This window comes from Hyla sarda, chromosome 3 (assembly GCF_029499605.1).
Source record: "Hyla sarda isolate aHylSar1 chromosome 3, aHylSar1.hap1, whole genome shotgun sequence".
Taxonomy (NCBI): Eukaryota; Metazoa; Chordata; class Amphibia; order Anura; family Hylidae; genus Hyla; species Hyla sarda.
This window is the reverse complement of record NC_079191.1, coordinates 282,028,456-282,056,006: the sequence shown is the minus strand read 5'-3', so window position 1 is coordinate 282,056,006 and position 27,551 is coordinate 282,028,456. Positions and strand designations below refer to the sequence as shown.

The 27,551-nt window shown below is 42.0% G+C and overlaps 1 protein-coding gene across 2 annotated transcripts in view; it reads right to left on the bottom strand.

Moving 5' to 3' along the window:
- The window catches only part of UST (uronyl 2-sulfotransferase), a 405,014-nt gene that overhangs the window by 161,373 nt on the left and 216,090 nt on the right, over nt 1–27,551 (bottom strand). For both annotated transcript variants that reach the window (XM_056566762.1, XM_056566761.1), the window contains exon 2: nt 14,669–14,712. In XM_056566762.1, the coding sequence (XP_056422737.1) occupies nt 14,669–14,712 (44 nt within the window). The remainder of the gene's footprint in view (nt 1–14,668; nt 14,713–27,551) is intronic.

The window sequence follows — 27,551 nt, the reverse complement described above, 5'->3', positions numbered from 1 at the left end:
TTGGGCTTTATATAACAGTATTATTGGTAGAAATAGTCTTTGTTTTGTGACTGATCATAGTATATAGTATGTGACTGTGTTGTTGGTACGATATTTCAGCATTTGAAGCCCCACATTTACCGTAATTTTGCCCAGGACCACACATTCTAAAAACCAGTCCTGTATTAGGTCCCTTTTACTTGTTCTTGGGATTCCAGTGTTGAGACTCACACCAGTCATAATGTTATAGAGAATGTCCTAGCTGGCATATGTATGCCAAAACATCATAAGAACTAAGTAGCTTATTCAATAGCTATTTTTGTTGATGGCTACTAAAAATGTTTTCACGTTTCCTTGCAAATGTCCTAAAATAGAATCAGCCATTTTGCCTAAAATATATGTGGTAAACCTGGGGACCACAAAAAGCTACAGTATATACAGACTTACCCAACATCAGTTTGTCATTTGTCTGTAATGTTATGTTTTCAGCATTATGAGTCAAGGAGGAAATATCCCACAATGTGCCATGCGTTTAACATAAGACAACAAGTGAGCACAGCACAACTATCATCATGCAATAACAATCGCAAAGCAGTAAAAATTCATTTCATGTCTGCTACGACTATACAAGTTCTTCTAGGAATCTTTACCTTCCAGTATGTGTCTTGCATAATAATTAAATAATGTATGCAAAAACATGTGTATTATTATAGACATATCTATATCAGCTCAAGGTTTCAGTGAACCTAACAACATAACTGGTTTTACAATGCTGTCTATGGACTGTGTGCTTGATATCCACAGAAGCATTCAGGCAACATTAAAAGGGGTACTCCGCCCATAGACATCCCCTGTTCAAAGGATAGGGGATATGATGTCTAATCGTGGGTGTCCCACCGCTGGGGACCCCCGCAATCTCCCTGCTGCACCCGGCATTCTTTTAGAGCGTCGGGTGCAGTGCCGAAGGCTCGTGACGTCACGGTTGCGACCCGCTTGTGACATCATGGCCATGCCACCTCAATGCATGTCTATGAGAGGGGGCTTGACACCTTTGGATAGGGGATAAGATGTCTAGAGGCAGAGTACCACTTTAAGCAAGAGCAGCAAAGTTTCAGGCTATTATTCCTTTACTGACCGATGACTTTAATTTATGTCATGGACGGGAATATTTTAACGTGAAAGGACGTTTATTTTAGTTGTGCGGATTTACCGTCTTTGTAGTGTGCACAGGAGCTGCCCTTGCTTCATAGACTGAGTGAAATAGCTGATATAAGCAGCCAGGACTTACCTCTAATCCCGGGCAGTGAAGATCGTGCTTATGCCCAACATAAGCACTTTAGATCTCATACGTGAAGTTGATTGCGGGAAGTCTATATTCCTAATGTCATTGGGCTTGGGGGAGCTGAACGAGACCTTTGCAGGGTAACCTTGGGGTCCCGATCAGCTGGGATGAAGGACGGTGGGTGCCAACCTTCTTCCATGCTGTCAGAATGGTAATCCAGTTATACAGGCAGCCTTAGCAGTCTGTAACACTGATCAATGCTACAGTATGTCTGCTATGGCATACTCCTCACATTCACATGTACTACATAACTGGACCCGTGAGGAAAAAATAGAGCCACTAAAAATGATTTATGCAAAAAATTGTTTAATAATGTTCAGACAATGAGAACAAATTAATTTTATCTCGTATCTCATCATGAATAAATACATTTTAGCTATTTTTTGCACAATAAGTTTTTGTAGCTCCTTCTTCTTCTTGTGTTCTATGTATATAGGAACCAACATATAGGCTAATAATACATATAGGGGTAAATATACAATCATGGCTGTAAATGTTAGCACCCCTGAAATTTTTCACGAATATGAAGTATTTCTCACAAAAAAGGATTGCAGTAAGACATGCTTTGCTATACACATGTGTATTGCCTTTTTGTGTATTGGAACTAAACCAAAAAAGGAGGAAAAAAAGCTAATTGGACATAATGTCACACCAAACTCCAAAAATGGGCAAGACAAAATTATTGGCACCCTTTCAAAATTGTGGAAAAATAAGATTTTTTCAAGCATGTTATGCTCCTTTGAACTCACCTGGGGCAAGTAACAGATGTGGGTAATATAAAAACAACTGAAAGCAGATAAAAAGAAGAGAAGTTCACTTAGTCATTGTATTGTGTGTCTGTGTGTGCCACACTAAGCATGGACAACAGAAAGAAGAGAAGAGAACTGTCTGAGGATTTGAGAACCAAAATTGTGGAAAAATATCAACAATCTCAAGGTTACAAGTCCATCTCCAGAGATCTAGATTTCCCTTTGTCCACAGTGCACAGCATTATCAAGAAGTTTGCAACCCATGGCACTGTAGCTAATCTCCCTGGGTGTGGACGGAAGAGAAAAATTGATGAAAGGTGTCAACACACGATGGTCCGGGTGGTGGATAAGCAGCCCCAAACAAGTTCCAAAGATATTCAAGCTGTCCTGCAGGCTCAGGGGGGACCAATGTCAACGTGAACTATCCGTCAACATTTAAATGAAATTATACTCTATGGCAGGAGACCCAGGAGGACGCCACTGTTGACACAGAGACATAAAAAAGCAAGACTACATTTTACCAAAATGAACTTGAGTAAGCCAAAATCCTTCTGGGAAAAATGTCTTGTAGACAGATGAGATTTTGAGCTTTTTGGTAAAGTACATCATTCTACTCTTTACCGAAAACAGAATGAGGCCTACAAAGAAAAGAGCACAGTACCTACAGTGAAATATGGTGGAGGTTCAATGATGTTTGGGGGTTGTTCTGCTGCCTCTGGCACTGGGTGCCTTGAATGTGTGTAAGGCATCATGAAATCTGAGGATTACCAATGGATTTTGGGTCAAACTGTACAGCCCAGTGTCAGAAAGCTGGGTTTGCGTCCAAGATCTTGGGTCTTCCAGCAGGACAATGACCCCAAACAGACGTCAAAAAGCACCGAGAAATGGATGGCAACAAAGCACTGGACAGTTCTGAAGTGACCAGCAATGAGTCCAGATCTAAATCCCATTGAACACCTGTGGAGAGATCTTAAAATTGCTGTTGGGAAAAGGTACCCTACCAATAAGAGAGACCTGGAGCAGTTTGCAAAGGAAGAGTGGTCCAACATTCCGGCTGAGAGGTGTAAGAAGCTTATTGATGGTTATAGGAAGTGACTGATGGGTGTGCAACCAAATATTAAGTTAAGGGTGCCAATAATTTTGTCCAGCCCATTTTTGGAGTTTGGTGTGACATTATGTCCAATTTGCTTTTTTTCTCCCTTTTCTTGTTTAGTTCCAATACACACAAAGGGAATAAACATGTATAACAAAACATGTGTTACTGCAATCCTTTTCTGTGAGAAATACTTCATTTCTGAAAAATTTCAGGGGTGCCAACATTTACAGCCATGACTGTATATTTTGTGTTGTTACATAATTTGATGCCTATACTCTTGTGCCCCCATTCTTGCACGTTTGTGATTTCTCTAATAACTGGACATGTGTAGGACCAAGAAATATAAAACATATATAATTTCACAGAGGAGTTGCTACTGAATTATTAAAATAGTACAAAAAATTTACCAAATCCACACAATATGACAGACTAAAGAATAAATGTATTTACATTATCAAATATATGTCTCTTTATAACAAGCAATACCAGGTGTCGTTGCATATCACTTACAGTGGGTATCTGGTATATTGCATGTTACATTAATATTTACCATATATGTAATCAAATGGAAAATAATTCTAGATTAAAAAGCTCCTAGAACAGCCATTTAGATGTTTGAAAGGTTGGCGATTTCAAGACTTGACACTTTTCTCACGTTTATCAGGAGACATAGATGAACACTGCAAACAAATATAGAGCCATAATAACAAATGTGGAAACCTGAATATCAGCCAGTTAAGATTGTTGGACACAGAAGATTAACCTGTAAACAAAAGGCAAGGGAATATCTTTACATCCTGCACCTGGGTTGATAAGTCTTTTTCATTTGATTAACTATTAATATGGAACATTACATCTGATGCACTCTGACAAGTTAAGACCCCTTAGGGTCACTCATAGTTCCTGTGCCCTGGAGTGAGAATGATGGTTTGGCTCCATATTTGTTCACAGTCTTTATCTATGTCTCCTGATGAACCCACACAAGTGTAGGAGAAACATGTCAAGTCTTTTTTCATTTAATTATACATAAATATTACTTGTAAGACATTACCTATATACCAGGTGCCTATTGTGAGAGATATACCAGGACACCTGGTATTGCCAATTATAGAGGACCATATATTTGATGGTAATGTGAATAACTCTTCTTTTGTTTGTCCCCCAAAGGGCATCTTTGTATGGATTTGGTCAGTTTTGTATTATTTTAATAATTCAGTAAAAGTTGTGTTTTAGCAACACCTCTGTGACATTATGCCTATAGTATAGCATTGAACAGTGTTAGCAATCAGAAGATTGTATCATGTAATAGTCTCCTATGGAGACTTTCAAATAGTGATAAGTAAAATAAAAAATAATTTAATAAACGTGAATAAACCCCCCCATAACACAAGTTTAAATCACCCCTCTTTTCCCATTTTTGTAAAAAAAAAAAAAAAAAAAAAAAAAAAAAGCAAACATATTTGATATCAGCACATGCAGAAATGTCTGAAGTTATAAAATATAGCCAGAAAAATATATATACAGGAATAAAAACAATGAAAATTTCACATCAAAACAATAATGGTACTGATCAGCAAAAATTAGCCCTCATACCCCACCCAAATATGAAAATAAAAGTTATAGGGGTCAGAAGAAGACACTTTTAAGCATACTAATTTTTCAACAAAAAGTTATAGTAAAATAAAAAAAATTTAATAAAACAACCTATATAAATTTGGTATTGTTGAAGTCGAATTGACCTACAGAATAAATATAACATAGAAACTAAATCCCCCAACCCCCCGCAAATAATTCTGATTGACCTTTTGTATATTCTGTGAAAAAATAAATTATGTCATTGTAAAGCACAATTGCTCCCACATAAAACAAGCCCTCATGCGGGCTTGTAGGTAAAAAATTTGCTGCAACCTCGAGGCCAAAACAAATCTGCTTCATTAAAGTCTTTTAATAAGCCAGAATCCAGCACACATTTACTGAGACTTTCTGTGATATCTAACTCTGCTCTGTTTTGTTGCTTTTCTGATATATTAAATTGGGTACATAATTGGAATTGTGTGTAACAGGACTTAAATTGACTGTTCAATAGAGGGGAATATAATACAGTACAAGCAACTCATACACCCACAATCAGAGTTTTCAACCCAAGACCCCATTTCAAATAAAAATTTCTTACAGACTTACTAAACATTATTGTCTAGAAATTTAGGACTGTGGCCCAAACTGTGGCCCTCCAGATGTTGCAAAACTTCAACTCCCAGCCAACGGCTGTCTGGGCATGCTGGGAGATGAAGTTTTGCAACATCTGGAGGGTCACAGTTTGAGACCATGGATCTTATATGTTGTGCAACATAATATACATTCTAGTTTTCATTTTGACAACGAACAACTTGTGGGGTCCAAAGGAAATATGATCTCTCTCCCTAATAGACTACAAAAACAATACGGAGACAATGCTTAGAGAAGACAAACACACACTTAATACAGCAATACACTCCTGTCTATCTAGCTAAACTGCAGGGCCGCCATCAGGAGGGTACAGCCAGTACCCCAGTATGGGGCCCGGGGCCTTAGGGCTGCTACATGCCTGGACCGGTGTAGGCATGGTCCCTGCATGTGCATAACCAGACCATTCACCTGCGGGCCCCATCGCACCTGCCCAAATCCCTGAGTGACCGCAGCCTTCAACACTGAGTGCGCCTTTAAGACGCACACAGCATTGAGTATGTGCTCAGCTGCGACAGCTGACAAGACAGGAAGGAGCCAGCGGCTCAGTCCTGTGACTCCTGGGCTTCCTGTGATGCAGCAGCGAGCAGCGGGGGAACGAGGCAGAGGTGAGTGGCATTTTTGTTTTTCCATGGAGCTGTGTGAAGGGTCTTTATGGGGGCCATGTCAGGGGACTTTATTATGTATGGGGGCCATGTCAGGGGACTTTATTATGTAAATATCTATAAGATATGTAAATATCTGAATGGCCTGTACGAAGGAGCCATTCAGGGCTCCCGGCAGGGTTTTTAAACTTCAGTGTTCCTTACTGTATAATCACATTCCTCCTTAAGTATATTCATTTTATTACCCCCATGTGTATATGTATTATTTCCCCCTGCCTGCTGCCCAGTCATCTTGAAGCGCTGTCACAGCACACAGCAGGGACATGCCATTCCATTCCCTGCTGCTCATCTCCGTATCTGACAGAGGAGCAGCGGAGAATGGAGGGACCTGTCCCCCCCTGTGCGCTGTTATAGCGCTCCATTCCCCACCGCCAGTACCTGACCTGTACCCCCAATGTGCTGCCTCATTCATATATTCCCCACCGCCGCCCAACATGTCCACGCTGGTGCCCTGCTCCAAGCGCAATCAGAACATACAGCAGGGACAACATACGCGACAGAGATGAGCAGTGAGGAATAGACTGACATGTCCCAGCTGTGCGCTCTGATTGCGCTTGGAACAGGGCAGCAGCGGGAACATGTTGGGCGGCAGTGGGGAATATATGAATGAGGCAGAGCATTGGGGGTACAGGTCAGGTATTGGCGGTGGGGAATGGAGCGCTATAAAAGCGCACAGGGGGGACAAGTCCCTCCATTCTACACTTCTTCTCTGACAAATACGGAGATGAGCAGCAGGGAATGGAATGGCATGCCCCTGCTGTGCGCTGTAACAGTGTTAGAAGACGAGAAGCTGGCCTGGCAGCAGGCAGGGGGGGGGGGGGGGGAAATCATACATACTTAATGGGGAATGTTTTTATACAGTAAGGCACACTGAAGTTTAAAAACCCTGCCGGGAGCCCTGAATGGTCATCAGTACCGGCCATTCAGGGCTCCCGGTGGGGAATTAAAAATGAAAGTAAAATACATTGTACATCGCAGGGGAGCACAGCATGCCACCTGACCCCTTGTTTAATAACTTCTAATCGCATCGGGTCTCAGAAGTGAGACCCGGTGTGATCTAATCCTCAGCCCCTGTACTACAAACCCCATAATGGAATATGTTCCATGATGGGGGTTGTAGTACAAACACTAATGTAGCCTCCCCAGCCACCGGTAGACTCCTGCAGCCAGGGTACAATATATACATTTATTGGGGGAGGGGTTAAAAATGTATATATATATGTACTTTAAAAATGTTTGAGATTTCGGGCATTTTCAAGCCAGGGCTTAATGTAAACCTCCAAATCATGAATCAGTATCTCACATTTGTTAACCTGGTACCCAGCAACACCATGGTTCCGGGAAGAGTAGGTATGTTCAAAAATGGCACTTACGGGCCTAATTTGGAACAGTTTGGCAATCCTAAGGCAGGGAGGGCAAATAATGTTCCTTTCCCACCTTGTTAATGTCAGTGTGTGGCTGCCTGATTGTTATGTTTTTGAGATTTTAAACATGGGAAGCCCTACATATGTTTTTAATTCAGCTTTCAATTCTTGCTGCCAAATAAAATTGGGTTTTTAGTAATATTTGGGATCTCAGCAACTCATGCCCAATGCCCATTGTTGCTGCCCTCCCCTGCAAGCCTCAATTTTGCTTTCCATTTATCATCTAGGCCTTTGTGTGCTATTTGAGAGGTTTCAGGCCATTTGGGACAGCTCCCCCAGGCACCCCTGTAACCTTGGTGACCAGTGTAATATTTTGTGCTATATATATATATTTATTGCAAGTAAAACTCACAGCATGCCCTTCCAGTGCAGAAATGCTGGAAGTTGTAGTTGCACAACATAGCTGGCAGATGTTCTAGGTGGCTGGGTGGTCGTATTTCTTTGTTTACCTCTCTCATCGCTTTCTAACTTGTTTCTGGGTCGCACAAAAGTAATAATTTTGTCACACAGGAGTCAAAAATTTGATAACCACCCAAAAAAAAAAACAACTCACATGAGCCCGTGAAGAAGCAAGATTGATTGGATTAGCTCTGCAGTCAGGTGAAGTCTGTTGTTACAGCACCTACAGTTTGTGAAATTGCCCCTTACAGTGGGGCAACTTTTCAGTACTTGTGAAGCTGGTCAAGACGTGGTTCTCTTTTTAAAATGTCAGAATTGGGACGGAAGAGACTTCAAAAGAAAAACCACCCTGACCCGCCAAGTGCTGCAGAACAGATCCTGCTGCAAATGAATTCTGACTGTGAAAACCCAGATTTAGAGTCTACACAATGTCCCTTTCACCCCCAAGCCACCTTGATTTTGACCCCACTGGATATGTGTATAAGCGTCGTTATGAAAATGTCGAATGCTGAGAGTTGTCGTTTTGCAACAGAGGTAAGACACTGGTTTGTAAACACAAACTTAGGTAACAGACCATAAGTTGTTGTTTCTCCACCATTGTGCCTCCAGCTGTTGCATGTTATGACAGCCAAAGGGTATGCTGGCAGTTTTAGTTATACAAAAGCTATAGGCACACTACTACAACTGCAATCATGCACATTAGCTATCTGTGCATGCATGCAGTAGAAGTAATTCAAAATCTGGACCACCACTGTTGAAAGACCACCAAACAGTGATCTACAAAATGTTGCCCACAAGATCGTGCAAAAATACAACCTCCAACGTAGCCAGACATGGCCTTGTGCTGTCTGGCTATGCTGGGATTTGTAGTTTGCCCTGATTTTGAGATTAACAGTTCTGAGATCACTGCTGCTGACTAGGCATGCTGAGATTTGTAGTTTAGCAAGATCTGGAGGACCAGAGTTTGTAGAACAATGTACCGTGTTCCTCGAACAGTGGCACTATAGATCTTGAAAAAGTCCAACTCCTAGCATGGCCAGACAGTCGTTTGGTGTCAGGGAATGCTGGGATTTGTAGTTAAGCAAGATATGAAGGGCCTGAGTTTGCAGATCAATGTGCAGTTTTCAATAAAATGTGGCCCTCAAGTTCTTGACAAAATACAACTCAAAGCATGGCCAGACAGCTCTTTTCTCTCTAAGCATGCTGGGATTTGTAGTTTGAATAGATTTGGATGGTAAAAGTGAAGAGAACACTGCACAGTGATCTCCCAACTGGCTCTCAAGATCTTGCTACACTACAACTTCCAGCATGGCCAGACAGAAGTTTGCTGTCTTGGCATGCTGGGATTTGTAGCTGTGGATAAATTTTGAGGGTAAAAGTTCAGAGATCATTAAAAGATTATGAAAAACTACAACTCGCATCATGCAAAGGGCTGAATAAGCATGCTGGAAGTTGTAGTTTGGCAAGATAAGGAGGGCACCATTTTTGAAAAAAAAACCTGTGCAGAAGGGTAAAAAAACATGACCCTACAAGACTGTGGTCCTCCAGACTCACCGATCCCAGGCGCTAATACAAGCAAAAGTCTGGAGTGAGAAATTTCATCTACAGCTTGTGTAAGCTGTTTTCCTGAGCCAGGTCTGATTTTGCTTATATTTAGGAGTTTTTTTTAAGCGTGAAGTGACTTTTGCACGAAAGTCGCACACAATAAATTTAGGAACATTGCATGTTCCAAAATGAAAATAGCGTACCAACGCAAGATTTGTTGATTTTGTTTTTCTTGCTTCTCTGTTAAAAAGTGTCCCATAAGTGCAAAATGTCTCACGTGCGGCATTTTGTGAGACAAATATAAGTAAAAAAAAATTGCATAAATCCTTTGATAAATGTCCCCCATTAATGTTATAAATATATTAATGGCAAACAGGCCAAAAAAATCTGATAATATTAGCACTCAGATTTGATGCATACATTTCTCTGGCTCAAAAATAAATTGATTAATTTAGTTTAAAAAAGTCTAAGTTCTATTGGAATGGAAGTTGAGCTTTGATTTGTCCATGAATCTGTTCCTTCAGTATGAAAAAAAAAATGCTGAAATCCCATGCGAAAATCTCTGAAGGACTTCATAGATAACAGGAGATAGAAGATGCTGCAAAACAAAAAGGTAATAAAAAAATACTCTCAAACACAGGAAAAAAAATACCAAAAAAAACCCTATGGATACAGCATTTGTGCACCATAATAAGTACAAAAAAATTATTTATGTATTTAAAAAAAAATAGTCTTTAATGACCAACTTAAAGCCCAGATCTAAAAGATGCTTTGGGGAATTTTTTTGAAATGATGAGACCTCTCAAACATTACAGAAATGAAAAAGCTTTCCATAGAAAGTCTCTCAGTTAGGCCCCATTTACATGGCAAGATTTTGTGTGTGTAATGTGTGCAGAATTTCTTGCATTCAAGAAATTAACTTCAATGGGAGTCTGCCGTGAAATTCCGCAAAAAAAGAATTGACATGTTAATTCTATTTTGTGGAATCCAGAATGCAGAATTTCAGAGTCCCATAAACTTCAATGGGACTCTGTCGTGAAATTCTGGTGGTAACCGGTAATTTTGTTTCCAGGACTCCGCCCACAGGGACAGGAAACCTTGGAGAATGAAAGGAAGGCCCCTCCTCTCTGACCTCAGTGGATTACTGAGACCTAAAAACGGCCTTCCTACTTGGTTAGAAGACAACAGAATAATATACAATACAAAACAATTTTTTTTCTCTTTTTCTTGCTTCACCCAAGTGATATATACACACCAGTGAACTAATTTGAAGAAAAAAGGGTAGGAATGTAGTGGTGATGTTATGGCTCACAGAAACAGAATTACCAGTAAGTAATTACTGGCTTTCCTCCTTGCCATGACAGCACCATCTGAGAGAGTACCAGAGATAAAGATTAGGGTGGAATGACAGTTTGGAGAACCTTGCGACCAAAAGGATAAATCAGAGAAGCTCCCAACGTCCAACCTATAGTGGCGGAAATAAAGGGTGAGGAGACAACCAGGTGGCCGCCTTACAGATTTGGTCTATCGAGGCTCCTCTCCTCTAGGCCCAAGAGGATGCAATTGCATGTGTAGAGTGAGCCTTGGGACCAACAGGAGGAGAAAAGCCAGAGGAGACATAGGACAAACAAATGGCATGTTTAATCCATCTTGCAATGGTGTCACCCCTAACACTATTACCCCTATTTTGACCTGAGAACTGAACAAACAATCTGTTAGACTTCCTGAATTCTTTGGTTCTCTCTAAGTAATTTAGGACACATCTACTAACATCCAGCATATTAAAAAGTCTTTCCTGGTCATTAGAAGGATTACTGCAGAATGAAGGTAGAACAACCTTCTGAGAGACATGGAATTTTGAAACTACATTAGAGGAAAAAGCTGGGTCTGTTTTGAGAATTATTCTGTCTTGAAGAATTCTAGTGTATGGTTCTATGCATGATAAGTTAGCGATCTCACCTACTCTACGTGTGGATGTAACTGGCACAAGTAGAGCGATCTTTAGTGTGAGGTTCCTAATAGAGACAGAAGTAAAAGGTTCAAAGGGTTCTTTACACAGAGCATTAAAGGGGTTATCCGGTGCTTACACATCTTATCCCCTATCCAAAGGATAGGGGATAAGATGCCTGATCGCCGGAGTCCCGCCGCTGGGGACCCCCGGGATCTTCCACGCGGCACCCCGTTTGTAATCAGTCCCCGGAGCTTGTTTGCTCCGGGTCTGATTATGGATGACCACCAGGCCGGCGGCGTGTGACGTCACGCCTCTGCCCCCGTGTGACGTCACGATCCGCCCCTCAATGCAAGCCTACGGGAGGGGGCGTGAGAGCTGTCACACCCCCTCCTGTAGGCTTGAATTGAGAGGCGGAGCGTGACCTCACACAGGGGCGGAGGCATGACATCACAAGCCACCGGCCCGGTGGTCGTCCGTAATCAGACCTGGAGCGAACACGCTCCGGGGACTGATTACAAACGGGGTGCCGTGTGCAAATCCCGTGGGTCCCCAGCAGCTGGACTCCCGCGATAAGGCATCTTATGTGTAAGCACCGGAGAACCCCTTTAAGAATTAAAGCGCAACTGTCACCACCGTATAGGTAAGGAGGTGCAGTTACCATTGCATAGAGAAGAATGTGCAGTAAATGCGGGTGCTTTTACTCACATTCACCGCGCTCTGTAAAGGAAAATTCTTACTTTATTCTGATGCCGGGCCACAGTCGGATGGGCCGGCCGACTCCCACAGTGGCACGCCCCCTCTCCACCTCCTCTCTGCTCTTAGCATGGAGCACTGCACGTCAATCTTGCTGATCCTGCATGATTGATGGGCAGTGCTCAATGCTAGGAGCAGAAAAGAGGTGGAGAGGGGGTGTGCCGCTGCGGGAGTCGGCCGGCCCATCCGACTGTGGCCCGGCATCAGAATAAAGTAAGAATTTTCCTTTTCAGACCGTGGCGAATGTGAGTAAAAGCACCCGCATTTACTGCACATTCTTCTCTACGCACTGGTAACACCTCCTTACCTGTACGGTGGTGACAGTTGCGCTTTAAAGACAGATCCCAGGGGGGAGTTTGAGGAACACTAGGAATTTGTAACCTTTTAACTGCTATAAAAACCTGATAATCCAAGGGTGACTGGCTAAGGACTGGGTAAATAAAGAACCTAGCGCTGACACCTGCACTTTAAGGGTGGCTAACTCTAGGGCTTTTTCTAGTTCTTTCTGAAGGAAGTCTAGGATAGAGGCTAAAATGGGCTTGTTAAAGTCCACACTAGAGGGTTCTGTAAGCCTAGGTAGGCTTTCCATGTTTTAATAAATTGAAGATGTTATTGACTTTCTGCTTGATTGTAAGGTTGATATAACGAAATCAGACAGACCTTTGTTCTTAAGAATCATCCTTTCAAATTCCCTGCAGTTAGATGTAAATTTCGGGCTTCTGGATGAAAAATTGGACCCTGATAAAAGCAGATCTGCTATCACTGGTAGGACCCAAGGGTCCGAGACTGACTTTCCCGGAGACAAGAAAACCATGCCCTGCGAGGCCAGAATGGGGCTATGAGAATAACCCTTGCCCTGTCTTCCTTGATCTTCTTTATCACTCTTGGTATGAGAGCCAGAGGGGGTAAAGCACAATTCAGTCCCCATTCCCAGGACTTGGACAGAGCATCTACTGCTGTTGGGTTTTCTGACAGGGGGAAATGATGAGGGGGGGGGGGGAATGATGGGGGGATAAGACAGGGGGAAATGATGAGGGGGGGGGTGATGGGGGGATGAGACAGGGGGAAATGATGAGTTGGGATGATGGGGGACATGATGAGACAGGGTGGGGGGAGGATGAGACAGGGTGGGGGGAGGATGAGGGGGGAATGATGAGACAGGGTGGAGGATGATCAGACAGGGTGGGGGGATGATGAGGGGGGAATGATGAGACATGGTGGAGGATGATGAGACAGGGTGGGGGGATGAGACAGGGGGAAATGATGAGGGGGGGATAATGGGGTGATGAGACAGGGGGAAATGATGAAGGGGGGAATGATGGGGACATGATGAGACAGGGTGGGGGGAGGATGAGGGGGGGAATGATGGGGGGACATGATGAGACAGGGTGGGGGGAGGATGAGAAAGGGTTGGGGGGATGATGAGGGGGGAATGATGGGGGACATGATGAGACAGGGTGGAGGATGATGAGACAGGGTGGGGGGATGATGAGGGAGGAATGATGGGGGATATGATGAGACAGGGTGGGGGGATGATGAGGGGGGAATGATGAGGGACATGATGAGACAGGGTGGGGGGATGATGAGGGGGGAATGATGAGGGACATGATGAGACAGGGTGGGGGGATGATGAGACAGGGTGGGGGGATGATGAGGGGGGAATGATGTGGGACATGATGAGACAGGGTGGGGGATGATGAGACAGGGAGAAATTATGGTGGGGGGAGGCACTAAATGCTTAATGTCTAACTAATAGGTCTATAATTCCCGGGGTCATCTTTTGACAAATTTCACATTTCACAAATTCTGCTCGGAAATGCATTGCTGTCTATGAGACAAAGCATTTCTGAGCGGTCCTTACACCCAAAGGAACATTCAAATGTGCAGAATGTCCACTGGTGCTTTCTAGACAGACATTCTGCACATTTTCGGCCATGTGAACATGACCTTATAAGAAACACCAGTTTAAAGTATGTTTCTGCCAAAAGCACTGCTAGGTATTGTAGAGACATAAGAAAATGTCAATTCAGGATTATTTATCTTAATTAACATTCCAAGATTAAACCTTATCTGATCAGTGGTGGTCTGATCAATGGGACGTCCCATTGAGATTCAATTGTGACTTCAATTACTCTATATGATATTAACAGAGATAGCAGAATCCAGCGGAAAATCCCACGCGAATGGAGTGGCATCAAGAATGGTTGAGCACCGATTGATTTATTTAAGGAAACATTAGACCCCCATTCTCATGGTTATTAAATGACCTGTGGAGGGGTGATAAGTTTTAGTTTTTGAATAACTCCCTAACATGGATAATCTGCAGGCATGTTATAGAGCAGGAGAAGCTGAGAAGAGAAAAAATGCTCAATGTGGGTGTAGAAGTCCAGTAAGCAGTCCTACCCAGTGATTGACAGACTTCCCTATAAGAGTATGCATGCAGAAATAACTTGAATTTTGAACTAATAGTTTTTAGTGTATACAATCCTAGATTAACAAACTAAATATATCTGGAAGCTGGAAAATTTTCCATTAAAATTACCTTTGGGGAAGGGGGACCATGGTCATCCAAGAAAGTAGAGTTACCTGTGAAATAAAAAAAAAAAATGTATGAAATACTATAAAAAATATAAATGTAACATGTTAACTAGCAAATATATATCTCTTCTGAATGTCTGCATAATTATAAAAAAAGTACTAAAAAATATGCCACATTCAAGATGCCATTGATAGGACATGCAGTTCCAGTTAAAGGGGTACTCCAGTGAAAAACTTTTTTTTATATATCAACTGGTGCCAGAAAGTTAAACAGATTTGTAAATTACTTCTATTAAAAAATCTTAATCCTTCCTGTACTTATTAGCTGCTGAATACTACAGTGGAAATTATTTTCCGTTTGAAACACAGAGCTGTCTTCTGACATCATGAGCACAGTGCTCTCTGCTGACATCACGAGCACAGTGCTCTCTGCTGACATCTCTGTCCATTTTAGGAACTGTCCAGAGTAGGAGAAAATCTCCATAGCAAACATATGCTGCTCTGGACAGTTCCTAAAATGGACAGAGATGTCAGCAGAGAGCACTGTGCTCATGATGTCAGCAGACAGCTCTGTGTTTCAAAAAGAAAAGAATCTCCGCTGTAGTACTCAGCAGCTAATAAGTACTGGAAGGATTAAGATTTTTAATAGAAGTCATTTACAAATCTTTTTAACTTTCTGGCACCAGTTGATTAAAAAAAAAAAAAAAAAAAAAAAAAAGGATACATATCTATTAGAGATGAGCAAACTTACAGTAAATTCGATTCGTCACGAACTTCTCGGCTCGGCGGTTTCTGACTTTTCCTGCATAAATTAGTTCAGCTTTCTGGTGCTCCGGTGGGCTGGAAAAGGTGGATACTGTCCTAGGAAAGAGTCTCCTAGGACCGTATCCACCTTTTCCAGCCCACCGGAGCACCGGAAAGCTGAACTAATTTATGCAGGAAAAGTTATCAACTGCCGAGCCGAGAAGTTCGTGACGAATCGAATTTACTGTAAGTTCGCTCATCTCTAATATCTATATGTATTAAAAGTATCAAAATTGCAGAATAAAATCATGGATTACACATTCACTTTTTACTGTGATTTGCTTCTGAACAAATGAACATAAGGTTTTTAGCATACATTTTATTAAACTGTATAAGGCTACTTGCCACTTCAGTGATCAGTTTGAAATTATTAACCACCAAATCATTTTTAGGCTTAAATGGGCACTGTCACCAACTTTATTTTTTGATATGTTGTAGTACTTATGTACTACAACATATCTCTAATATACTTTTATTATTATTATTATTATTTTTTTAAAGGTTTAATTTACATTTAAAAACCGGCTACTGAAAAAGGACTGATTTTGGAGTGGCAATCAGTCCTTTTTCAGTTAGGCTGCACTCGCTACCTGCCTGTCAATCAGACAGGCGGAAGCGAGCGCATTGGCTCCCTGGCCACTCCTCCCGCACATCGCCGCCGCCGCCCCTGCCCCTGCACGCCCGCTGCCGGCCTCTGCAGTAACTGCAATTGTAATGAGGGAACGGGCTAGTGCCGTAGTGGGGTGGGGGTCGGGGGCGGGGGAACGGGCTAGCAAAAAATAAAAATAGGATTGTGGGAGCTACCCTTTAAGGACCACAGATTTTTTTTCAATTTTTGAATTTGGCATTCCAGAACATTCAGGTTACAGGAACTATTTTTTTTTTTTGTTATACCTTCCTCCCCATTCCCCCTTCCCCCTTAGAGTGTGCCTAACCAGTTGCACACCTTTCAGTCATCCACTGTATTTCTGGAAGCATGTAAACAGTCTATTACATCTGTCAGCACTATATATGCTGGTACTTCCTTTTCTATATTTACAGTCATGCAATGTGCCTCCATCCATTGACTAATCAGATGCCTGTCCTGAATTCAGAGCCAATCTCTCTGTTATGCAAGTAATCAGTTTGACAATTACATGGTACAGGTGAAAAAAGACAAAAGGTCCATCACATTCAACCATGGTGGTGTAAATGAAGGGGAGGGGTATGTGTAATTTTAGCATTGTATTTTTCCTCAATTGATCCAGACTTAGTGTACGTTCAGACGAGCGGATCAACAGCGTATTTTAGTCTGCACATCCGCCGCTGAAGGACCCCTACAGGGTGCCTTTAGATGTGCCTGCTTGGAGCAGCAATCCACCGCTACGAGCAGACACTGCTGTGATGTGCGAGTTGCTGCGCATGCGCTGTGTACTCGAACGCAATGCGGCCACTCCCCCTGCTCCCTGAGCTAGGCCGAGAGAAGCCACGATGCGTGAGTATACTGCGCATGTGCGCGGAAACTCGCACATCGCAGTGTGTCTGCTCGTAGTGGCAGATTGCCGCTCCGAGCAGGCACCTGTAAAGGCAGCATACAGTGGTCCTTCAGCAGCGGATCCGCAGCGCAATCCACGCTGAGGATCCGCTCGAGGATCTGCTGAAGGACCGCTGTATGCTGACTTTACAGGTGCCTGCTTGAAGCGGCAATCCGCCACTACGAGCAAACAAGAAGTGCATAAGACATAAACCAATGTGTGCCAAATTAGAAAAATGTCTCTCCTGATCCCAAGAAAAGATCAGGCTAAAGAAAAAAAAACATCTATACCAATATACATTTATACCAATATAAATTTACCTCTTCCATACTAAAAGTTTAAATCACCCACCCTTTTCCCAATTTTCAAATGAATACATGTAAACAAAACAAAAAATTAAATAGAGACCTTTTTATTCTGATGAATAAAAAATGGTATGGAATAAAGATCACAGCACAAAAAAATTTGCATGTGTGAGGCATTATGGGCAAGTACTTCTCATACACTATCTTCAATTGTACTTTGAACTGTTTTAGTTTATGGCAATCTAAACACAATTTATTTATTGGCCTTTATGTTGGACAATTTTAAGGTATTTTTCAACTACTGAATAGCTTTTTGTGTTTTAGTTTGGCTACATGTTACCTTTGCACATCTTTATATTAGCCACTACCTCATTAGGAAAATGTGTTGCTGGGAAATTTGCTTATTCTTAGAAGCTTTCTTATGCAATTTTTACAGTGTTTTTTTTTTTTTTTTTTTAGCTCCATATCTTTGTTAATAAAAGTGACCATACATTTTGATCAATAAAAAGAGATTTATCAAAAAGTGTTATGCAGTTGCCCATAGCAACCAGATTACCCCCTTTCATTTTTCAAAAGCATTTTTAAAAATAAAATAAGCAATATGATTGGTTGCTATGGGCAACTGTACCACTCTTCCTCTAGACTGATTATGGTATTGAAAGTGTTTTTTTTTCTTTTATAATTTTTTGCCTAGAAGCAATATTTGATGTGAGATTGTTTAAGTATAACATGGCGATGTACAGGCCTATGTGTGTTATTACAGGTCACTTGTACAGTGGTGATATGGCAATTTGCAAGCCCTAACTAATAGCATCCTATCCTGTGCCTTCTCAACAGGGCCCAATATTTATTGTTTACTAAAAACATGACTCTTTGACTTTTGCCGATTCCTCTATATAAAAAAAAAAAACAACGTATTTTTCGTCCTATAGGACGCACCGGCGTATAAGACGCACCCAATTTATACTGTGTTTCTCCTAAAATAGGACCGGGTCAAAAAACACACTAGGGCTAATTTTCAGGGTAGGGCTTATTTCAATGCACATTGAACAACATGGTGTTGAACAACATGGTGGTTCCACATTATTTACCCCCCCCCCCCATTATCATCATGTGATATGCGCGATCTCCGCATATCACATGATGATAATGGGGGTGTAAATGCCCCCCAACGTTCCTAACTCCCCCACCCTCGCCGGTTTATCAGCCCAGTGCTGCACCCCACAATCCCCACATCGGGGTACTGATAATTTTTCACCCGCGAGCGCAGCTTCTTCCCCCCCCCCCCCTGCCAAATAATTATCAGCCGCTGCGCTGCATCTATTCCTGTGCCCGGGCTGCAAATATTAAAAAGCAATCTTTAACTTACCTTCGCCCTCCGTTCCCCCGTTGCTAAGGCACCGGCCTCATGGTCCCTCCGCTGTTCTTGCTGCTTCCTGGTGTTGTGACGTCTCAGAGCCTTCAGCCTATCACCGGCCGCAGCGATGTCCCGCCTCTGCCGATGATAGACTGAGCCGACTGTCATTTAATAAGCCGGCCGGCGAGCGAGAACAGCGGAGGACAGCGAGGCCGGTTCCTTAGCAACGGGGGAACAGAGGACGAAGGTAAGTTAAAGATTGCTTTTTAATATTTGCAGCCCGGGCATTGTCTAGGTCAGTAGTCTTCAACCTGCGGACCTCCAGATGTTGCAAACATTTGCAACATCTGGAGGTCCACAGGTTGGAGACCACTGGTCTAGGTCTTATTATCGGGGTAGGGCTTATATTGCAGCCCACCCCGATAATCCGGCTAGGGCCTATTTTCGGGGTAGGTACTATTTTCGGGGAAACACGGTAGGTGCAAAATCTAAAAAATAAAAGATTTTGAACCCAATAGTGGTCTTCAACCTGCGGACCTCCAGATGTTGCAAAACTACAACTCCCAGCATGCCCGGACAGCCTGCGAGTTGTAGTTTTGCAACATCTGGAGGTCCGCAGATTGAAGACCACTTCATAGGAGGTAATACTCATGTGTCCCCGCCACTCCGGACCCATCACCAGTGCCCTGGATGTCGCTTCATCGCTGTCGCCGTGTCCCCGTCGCTCCGGAACGTCTCTGCTGCTGGCCGGGTATCCTTGCTCTACGTCGCCGCCATCACGTCGTTACGTACGCCGACGCACGTACGCGACGGCGTGATGACGAGGAAGGAGCGCCGGCCATACAGGGGATCCCTGAACGGAGAAGACACCGAGGAGGCAGGTAAGGTCCCTCCCGGTGTCCTGTAAGCACTAACCCGGCTATTCAGTCGGGCTGTCCGGGACCGCCGCGGTGAAATCGCGGCGGCCCCGAACAGCCCGACTGAACAGCCGGGTTAGTGTCACTTTCCCTTCAGACGCGGCAGTCAGCTTTGATCGCGGCGTCTGAAGGGTTAATACAGGGCATCACCGCGATCGGTGATGCCCTGTATTAGCCGCGAGTCCCAGCCGTTGATGGCCGCAGGGACCTCCGCTATAGGGGTGTATTCGCCGTATAAGACGCACCGACTTTTCCCCCCCAGTTTTGGGGAAGAAAAAGTGAGTCTTATACGGCGAAAAATACGGTAATAATAATACTAATCTGAAAGAAAAAAAACACACCTGTGCCCCACCAACAGTATGACCTTGTTGTACACATGCCATCCTCCCCACATGCTAATAGTAAGAGACCACAGGCAAACAAGGAATGCTCTGTTTTCATTTATTTCTAATATTGATCAAAAAACTTCAGACAACATTAACACATATCTCACATACCATGGTTGTCACAGTGAAAGGTAATTATCATGACACGTGTAAATACAATTCTTACTTCTCAAACTAAAGTAAAACAAATTTTGTGGTGTCATCTGCGTAAGTAGCCTGAAGTTTAGGAAACACCTAGCTCTGGTAACCAACATTTCTTTAAAAGAGATTATTCATTTAAAGTGTAGCCTGGGTGTGTTTAGCCTTGCATAACTGGTATATGCAAACACAAAGCCTTATGACCAGTCAGTCATTCATTCATTCATTCATTCATTCATTCATTCAAATATAGAACATAAAGAAGTTTATTTTAAAAAAAATTTTTTCCAACATTACAAACTAATTGGGCAAACTAAAAATACCAATAACATAGTATTTATTAATCGATCAATATAAAATGTTATACCCAAAAGATTAAAAAAAAAAAAAAAAAAAGTACAGAGCAAATACTGCACAAATATATTAAAGTCTTATAGAGAATTCAGAATAAAGATATATAATAGGGTGAGACTCGGGGACAGTGTTTACTTGGTCACCCTTTTTAGGGCGAGTGCCGGGGGAAAACTTTTCAAGATGGGTGGTGACCATGGCGGCCATTTTGAAGTCGGCCATTTTGAAACACACTTGTTTTTTCAATAGGAAGAGGGTCATGTGGCACATAAAACTTATTGGGAATTTCACAAGAAAAACGATGATGTGCTTAGTTTTAACGTAACTTTATTCTGTCATGAGTTATTTACAAGTTTCTGACCACTTATAAAATGTGTTCAATGTGCTGCCCATTGTGTTGGATTGTCAATGCAGCCCTCTTCTCCCACTCTTCATACACTGATAGCAACACTGCAGGAGAAATCCTAGCACAAGCTTTCAGTATCCGTAGTTTCAGGTGCTGCACATCTCGTATCTTCACAGCATAGACAATTGCCTTCAGATGACCTCAAAGATAAAAGTCTAAAGGGGTCAGATCAGGAGACCTTGGGGGCCATTCAACTGGCCCACGACGACCAATCCACTTTCTAGGAAACTGTTCATCTAGGAATGCTCGGACCTGACACCCATAATGTGGTGGTGCACCATCTTGCTGGAAAAACTCAGGGAAGGTGCCAGCTTCAGTGCATAAAGAGGGAAACACATCATCATGTAGCAATTTCACATATTCAGTGGCCTTGAGGTTTCCATTGATGAAGAATGGCCCCACTATCTTTGTACCCCATATACCACACCATACCATCAATTTTTGTGTTCCAACAGTTCTGGAGGGATCTATCCAATGTGGGTTGGTGTCAGACCAATAGCGGTGGTTTTGTTTGTTAACTTCACATAAAAGTTTGCCTCATCACTGAACAAAATCTTCTGCGTAAACTGAGGGTCCTCTTCCAATTTTTGTTTTGCCCATTCTGCAGCACCTGAAACTACGGATATTCTGTGGATAGGGGGATAAGTTTTGCTATCCCGAAGTACTCCTTTATGGTCTATCCACACGTACAGTAGCCTGCGCAGACTTGATGCACAGAATTTTCTGCTGCAGATTTCAATGTAAACTGAATGACTAAAAACAACTTCAAATCCTGCGCATCAAATCTGCACAGAATACTGTACGTGTGAATAGACCCTTAAAGAGTATGTATATAACAATGTAAAAAAAAATATTATTCAAGATTCTCATGAAATTGAACCAGAGAGTCCATATTTTGTGTGATCTTAGTCTGTTACCCTCTCTGATAGCACTCAGTTTCTCATATATAAGATTCTTATTAACACAAGAGTTATCAGTCATTGAAAGGAATGGTTTCCACCAATTAGGTTAATGTTCAGATGTCAGAATGTCTACACAGACATCTTGCATGGGAATGCAAGACAGAACTGCATGGGAATGCGCCGTCTCAGAGTTCTGAAAAAGAATGTCCATTCTTTTAGCAAACACCGAAATCAGAATTACCATGCCAGAAACATCTGGCTCGGAGATTCCACCATGTGCACAGTCAGTGCAGCAAAATCCCATCGAAATCAATGGGACTCTGCTGCTGCGGAATCTCCATGCTGAATTCCAGTGAGAGCACACTGAGGTACGCTGGGATTTATGTAGAGGCTTGATCCCCTAAATAAATCCAGTGTGCCTGTGCGCTGATGGGAGATTATTTACGACCAGCGAGCGAGGCGTCAGTCTTGATATATCCCCCCCACATAATATCTGCCCTTCTATTGTCTTTCTTTACAATGGCACAGAAGATGCATTGGTTAAAATAATTTAGCACTGAGGATGGTCTTGTAAATGATATATATATATATATGACTATGGATATTCTCATTCTGCATATCCATACAGAACTAATTAATGACAGGTCGGTGTGAACGTCTACATCACAGCAGCTCAGCACATTCTTCTGGATCTGTAATTAACCTTGAGATACTGAAATAGTAAAATGACAGACCTGCTGATCTAAAAATATTTTAATGCTATGATCCTTTTTTTAAATGAATGACATTCTTTTAAGAAGATTGTAAATTGGTCTTTAAAACCTCAACATTCTACAGCTCAGAAATGGCCACATCTTATGAAGAGAAACTGCAGCAGATGGGAGTAATCTTCACAGAGAATTTTTGTGGTATGACAACTTTTTTCTACAAGATGAAATACTGGAAATTAACCATAGTTCTTAAAACCTTAAGGGAGTTAAAAACCTTAGGATGGAAATTTTCATATTCTTTATACATTTTTACTGTTAAACATGGCAATGTATTAAGTTTCAGAAATGTGAATAGCTAAAGTTAATGATCGTAAATATCTGTATCGGTCTTTCATACTATGAAGAGCAAAAGGACATTGGCCAAAATTTATCAATCTGTCTTAGGACAAAAACTGTCTGGTTTTGCCCACAGCAACCAATCATAGCTCAGCTTTTATTTTACCAGAGCTCCATAAGATATGAAACATAGGCGGCGATTGGTTGCTGTGGGGAACCAGTTTTCGTCCCCGATTGGTAAATCTGGGCCATTGAATTCTGTAAAGCAGTACTTGGCTTACATAATTGCATAGTACGGTTGAAAAAAGACAAGTCCACCCAGTTCAACCGAGGAATTGAAGGGAAGGGGTTGGATGAAGGGGAAGGGATGTGATTTTATATTTCTGCATAAGCATTATTGTTATTCCTTTATGTTTTCCATTTGGCTCCTGTGGTACCCCCCAATAAATATTTTAATAGACTGTGTGGTTATCTGGGATCCTTCTATTGGCAGGGAAAGTCTCCCAGACTCGGTCGGGTTCTCCTTTAAGCCCCTAAAATGCATGGTGGTTTAGCTGCTTCCGATGTCTTTAACTATTTTCTTGCTTCTCAATTGGTCTATGCAGCGTGGTGGATTGACCTGGATCTGTCGAACTTGGCGACTGCCTTGGCTGGAGCACTGATGGGTTCGTATGAAGCTCTCACTAACTCACTGTACAGGTATCATTCTTGTTCCTCTTATCCTCTCCCTCTGCAAACTATAGCTAAGGTCCGTGGTGTCGAGCAGGTCTCTCCTAGGGCACTCTTGTGGGGGAACGTTCACTTACCTCACCTACATGGTTTACAGGAGGCTGGTTTCATAGGTTCTCATGGAGTCAAATTTATGATTCATTTGTTCCGGGAGGATCAGGTTTTCCTATCCTTTGCGGAGATGAAGGACAGATGTGATATCCCTGGCAGTGCCTATTATAGGTACCTTCTGCTTCAGCATGCGGTTCAAGCAGTTTGGCTCCCTGGCGTTTACTCCTGTGTTTTCTGATGTGGAGATTCTCCTGGGCACCACGGATCTCACTAAACCTCTTACACAGTCCTATGCTCTCCTTCAGATGCTGGGGCCTAGCCCGTTTTCGCAAGCCTATCATAAGTGGGTGGCTGATATTCCTGATTTGTCTGAGTGCCAATGGAAGGAAGTGGAAGGCTCCTATTATTCCACGGTGATTAGTAGTAGGGACATGTTGATTCAGTCAAGGTATGTTTTGAGGTTATATTAGACTCCTGTTAAGCTGAATCGTATAGGGGTGTCCTCGTCTGATATACGTTTTCGCTCTTCTGCGGAGACTGGTACTTTTATACATGTGGTTTGGGATTGTCCTGTTATAGCCTCTTTTTGGAGGGAGGTGATGGAGTTTTTAGTGGATAATCTAGATTCCCCCTTCCTGCTTATCCCCGTGGTTTGCTTGTTGGGAGTCCTCAATGAGGTGGCAACTGGGTCGCATAGACGTACCCTGATCCGTTTCTTGCTATTCTGTGCCTGTAAGGTTGTTGTGATGACGTGAAAAGATTCGTCCCCTCCCCCTTTATCTTGCTGGCTGAATATGGTTAATAAATATGTCCCGTTGTACCAAGCTTTGTATAAGAGTCGTAGGTGCCCTGAAAAAATTTGATAAGGTGTGGACACCATGGCTTTTATTAGATGTCTCGGCTGACCTTCCATCCGGAACTACTCATTAACCTTTTTAACCCCTTAACGACGCAGGACGTATATTTACGTCCTGCGCCGGCCCCCGTGATATGAAGCGGGATCGCGCCGCGATCCCGCATCATATCGCGTCGGTCCCGGCGCTCATCAACGGCCGGGACCCGCGGCTAATACCACTCATCGCCGATCGCGGCGATGTGCGGTATTAACCCTTTAGAAGCGGCGGTCTAAAGCGAAAGTGACCCGGCTGCTCAGTCGGGCTGTTCGGGACCGCCGCGGTGAAATCGCGGCGTCCCGAACAGCTGGCAGGACACCGAGAGGGCCCTTACCTGCCTCCTCGTTGTCCGATCGGCGAATGACTGCTCCGTGCCTGAGATCCAGGCAGGAGCAGTCAAGCGCCGATAACACTGATCACAGGCGTGTCAATACACACCTGTGATCTGTGTAAAAGATCAGTGTGTGCAGTGTTATAGGTCCCTATGGGACCTGTAACACTGCAAAAAAAATCTAAAAAAAAAAGTGTTAATAAAGGTCATTTAACCCCTTCCCTAATGAAAGTTTGAATCACCCCCCTTTTCCCATACTTCTTTTATACCAGTAAAAAATTAATAAAAAGTGATCAAAAAGTCAGATCAAAACAAAAATCATACCGATAAAAACTTCAGATCACGGCGCAAAAAATGAGTCCTCATACCGCCCTGTACGTGGAAAAATAAAAAAAAGTTATAGGGGTCAGAAGATGACATTTTTAAACGTATAAATTTTCCTGCATGTAGTTATGATTTTTTCCAGAAGTGCGACAAAATCAAACCTATATAAGTAGGGTATCATTTTAACCGGATGGACCTACAGAATAATGATAAGGTGTAATTTTTACCGAAATATACACTGCCCCCAAAAGTTACAAAATGGCATTTTTTCTTCGATTTTGTCGCACAATGATTTTTTTTTCCGTTTCGCCGTGCATTTTTGGGTAAAATGACTAATGTCACTGCAAAGTAGAATTGGCGACGCAAAAAATAAGCCATAATATGGATTTTTAGGTGGAAAATTGAAAGGGTTATGATTTTTAAAAGGTAAGGAGGAGAAAACGAAAGTGCAAAAACTGAAAAACCCTGAGTCCTTAAGGGTGCAGCGGACACTCAAATCATGATGTGAATTTTTTACCTGTTTTTGCCAATATATTTAGTACAATGTTGGTACACGTTGATCATATCCCTCATTAAATGTCTCTTCTTGAGACTAAACAAATGTAATTCTACTAAACTTTCCTCATAGTTAAGATGTTCCATGCCCCTTATTAGTTTAGTCTATGCACCCTTTCCAGCTCCACAACATCCTTTTTATAAACTGGTGCCCATAACTGAATAGCATATTCCAGGTGAGGCCGTACCAATGCTTTATAAGTGGTAGTGTTATGTCCCTCAAGTCCATGACTCTTTTGATACTTGAAATTGACATTGCATGCTATTCTGTAGTCTATGATCTACAAGTACACCAAGATTATTCTCTACCAAACACAGTCTATCCAAGTCATCTTGTAACCTATACACATCCTCTATAGACTGTACCGTGCTACAAAGCTTGGTGTCATCTGCAAAGATAGAAACAGAGCTCTTAATGTCATCCTCTATATCATTAATAAAAAAGTTAAAGGGGTATTCCAGGGAAAAAAAACTTTTTTTTGTTTTATATATCAACTGTCTCCAGAAAGTTAAACAGATTTGTAAATTACTTCTATTAAAAAATCTTAATCCTTTCAATAATTATCAGCTGCTGAAGTTGAGTTGTTTTCTGTCTTGCAACAGTGCTCTCTGATGACATCTCTGCTTGTCACGGGAACTGCACATAGTCGAAGAGGTTTGCTATTGGGATTTGCTTCTAAACTGGCCATTTCCGAAGAGAGCACTTAGACAGAAAAGAACAACTCAACTTCAGCAGCTCATAAGTACTGAAAGGATTAAGACTTTTTTTTAATATAAGTAATTTACAAATCTGTTTAACTTTCTGGAGCCAGTTGATATATAAAAAAAAAAGTTTTTCCCTGGATAACCGCTTTAAACAAGAGCGGGCCCAGTACTGAACCTTGATGCATACCACTAATAATCGGAGACCAATCAGAGTACGAATCATTGACCACCACTCTCTGGGTACGGTCCTTAACCCCTTAAGAACCAAGTCCATTTTGGCCTTAAGGACACAGACAATTTTATTTTTGAATTTTAGTTTGCTCTTCCTCTAAAAATCATAACTTTTATATTTTCATCCACAGACCAATATGAGGGCTTTTTTTCTGCGCAACCAATTTTCCTCTGTAATGACATCACTCCTTTTACCATAAAATGTATGGAGCAACCCAAAAAATATTATTTGTGTGTGTAGGGAAATTTTGGAAGGTTTCGTTTTCACACGGTACACTTTAAGGTAAAAAGGACATGTTTTCTTTATTTTGTGGGTGAATTCGATTACAATGATACCAATGACTACGTACTTTTTTTTTTTTATTAATGTACCGCTTTAAAAAAATCTCTATTTTGACGACCTATAACTTTCTCATTTTTCCTTATATGCGGCTGTATGAAGGCCACATTTGTATTGATACCCCATTTGCGTATATGAGGCTTTTAAATCACTTTATATAAAAAAAAATTGAAATGTGATGTAGCAATTTTGGACCTTTTATTTTTATGTTTTCCGTTCACCGTACGGGATCATTAACATTATATTTTGATAGTTTGGACATTTATGCATGCGGCTATACCAATTATGTTTATTATTTAAAAAAAATTTACATTTTTGGGTGGTAAAATGGGAAAAAGGGATGATTGAAATTTTTATTGGGGGAGGGGATTATTCAATTTTTTTTACTTTTTACATTTTTTTACACTTTATATGTCCCCATAGAGGACTATTTATAGCAATCATTTGATTGCCAATACTGTACAGTGCTATGCATAGGCATAGCACTGATCATTATTATCGGCAATCTTCACCTCTGGTCTGCTAGATCATGGTCCTGGTGCATTAAGTACCACCGCATCAGGACGTACATTTACTTCCTGTGTTGTTAAGGGGTTAAGGCA